This window comes from Alosa sapidissima, chromosome 5, assembly GCF_018492685.1.
Source record: "Alosa sapidissima isolate fAloSap1 chromosome 5, fAloSap1.pri, whole genome shotgun sequence".
NCBI lineage: Eukaryota > Metazoa > Chordata > Actinopteri > Clupeiformes > Clupeidae > Alosa > Alosa sapidissima.
Window position 1 is genome coordinate 19189994 of NC_055961.1, and position 2500 is coordinate 19192493.

General features: G+C 42.7%; 1 protein-coding gene across 4 annotated transcripts in view; it reads left to right on the plus strand.

Moving 5' to 3' along the window:
* sez6a (seizure related 6 homolog a) overlaps positions 1-2500 on the plus strand; it is a 122399-nt gene that overhangs the window by 100872 nt on the left and 19027 nt on the right. For all 4 annotated transcript variants that reach the window (XM_042093411.1, XM_042093412.1, XM_042093413.1 and 1 more), the window contains exons 8-9: positions 863-1057; positions 1496-1634. In XM_042093411.1, coding sequence (XP_041949345.1) covers positions 863-1057; positions 1496-1634 — 334 coding nt within the window. The remainder of the gene's footprint in view (positions 1-862; positions 1058-1495; positions 1635-2500) is intronic.

Here is a 2500-nt window from a genome sequence, read left to right on the forward strand (position 1 = left end):
CACACAGTTTGAGGAGGTAGTTCTCCATGAACATACGGTGGAGCTGGATGTGAGCTCGACGAAGTGTTACCATGACAATAGAATGTTTACACCAAATCGTTCAAATTGTTCGAACCATAGATATATATACGGTTCGAACTGTTCAGCGAAAACATGTTTGCCATGAACGTTCGCCACTGTTTGCCAAACTTGAATGCACCTCTGGTGGAACAAGCTCTGCTCTAGTGATAGTACAGGTGCATCTCAGAAAAATTGAATATCATGGAAAAGCCCACTGCCCTGCACAGACTGACCGGCAAAGAAAACCATTGCCAGTGTTTTGATTTAATCAGCTGATTACAGCTGATTAGAGCTCTTCTCAGGTCGACATTTATTATAAATTCTTTATTTTAAAATTTTGAGATACTGGATTGTTTTTCTTTAACATTAGAATAATCAAGATTATAACAAAAAAAGGCTAGAAATATTTCATTTTATGTGTAATGAATAATGAATTTAGATTATATGAAAGTTTCACTTTTTAAAAAATAAATTACGGGAAAGAAATGTTATTTTTCCATGATGATTTCTTTGGGATGCACCTGTATATGCAGTGACTTTCAGCCTTAATATTGTCACATAACATTGTCACATCTGATGTGATACAGATGTTACCGTCAGTGTTTTTGACGACTAACCTTTACCGTATAAATACTGTTATATACACCGTTATATACCATTTATCGTATAAACACAAATGCTGTATTGCTCCCCACTCTTTGTAAATGTATTGCATGTATATTATATGTCTGTTATAGGATATAGCATATACCATATGTTATTATAATGCTATTACAATCGTCTTTGTGCTTGTGTTGGTCAGCTTTTCCACATGGCTTTTGCTACGAGCCGTTTGTGAAGTACGGGAACTTCTCCAGCAGCGACGCGTCCTTCGGGGTGGGGGCAGTTGTGGAGTTCTCCTGTGACTCTGGCTACACCCTGGAGCAAGGCTCCGTCACCATCGAGTGTGTGGACGCAGAGAACCCACAGTGGAACGACACTGAGCCAGGATGCAGAGGTGGGCAGGGTTCTAGGTTCTAACCCTAGGTTCTACCACATGATCTGGGTCAGGGATTTATGATGATGATGATGATGATGAGAGTTCCTGTGTCCAGTTCCAGGATATTTAAAAATGTCTTCATTTCTTGGTTCAGGGGTAAAATTCCAGTTTAATAGATAGACCATTAGGCTATTAAGTGGTTATTAAGTTTAAGTGTTCTTCTGCTGCCTGATCCTCCTTTAGAATATAAACACAGATTACACAAATGGTACACAAATTTGAATTCTGCATTCCCTGGTGCTAGATTATTTTGTTTTTTGAATTTTGGTGTGTGTGTGATGTGTGTGTACTGTACGTGACTGTGTGTGTGTGTGTGTGTGTGTGTGTGTGTGTGTGTGTGTGTGTGTGTGTGTGTGTGTGTGTGTGTGTGTGTGTGTGTGACTGTGTGCTCCTCAGCTGTCTGCAGTGGAGAGATCACAGACTCAGCTGGGGTTGTGCTCTCTCCGAACTGGCCCGAGGCCTATGACAAGGGGCAGGACTGCATCTGGGGCATCCACGTGGAGGAGGACAAGAGGATCATGCTGGACATCCAAGTGTACGTGCAGGAGAGAGAGCAAGAGAGAGTGTGTGTGCATGCGCGTGCACATACTTGTGAATGTGTGTGTGTGTGTGTGTGTGTGTGTGTGTGTGTGTGTGTGTGTGTGTGTGTGTGTGTGTGTGTGTGTGAGTAAGTGTGATTGTGAGTGGAAGAGAAGTGGAAGTGCCAGTCTCCCCAACCACTATAGTGTGGCTCAATGTGTATACACCCACCAGACCATGTGTTTTCTATGCAGAGAACTTCACAATGTTCTCTGCATAGATATATATAATTACAGTAAATCTTTAAGGTTGAATCTGTGGCATGTCATGCAGCGAAATGATGGAGTTGGAAATTTGGACTACTGCGATTGCGGTGCTGACCTTGAATGAACTTAATGAAGAATAAGAAGATTCACTGATGCCATTCATTGTCTCCAGCCTAACCAATAGGTGGCTTACACTTCCATGTGTAAGCTTCCATTTACATCTTTCAGCATAAGGTTAGAGGTTCAAAGTTGTAGTATACAATCAGGGATGGATTACTGCACGGGCCTACCGGGCCCAGGCCCAGGGGCCCAAGGGGTCAGGGGGCCCTGAAGCCCAAGCCTTTGCATGAAATCATTGCCTCAATATCAACAAATCAGGATGTAGGCTATGAATCTGATTGAATTTAGTATTGGCCATCCCCAAAATGCACCAGAATACAGGAAATCCCATATATGACAATAAGTGGGGGGCCCTTAATACATCTGGGCCCAGGGGCCCGAAAGTTCATAATCCGCCCATGTATACAATAGTTATTACTCTGGCATAGAGTAATATAGTGTCCAGAGTGTGTCGTCAGGTCGGAGTGTGTCCAGAATGTGTCGTCAGGTCGGAGTG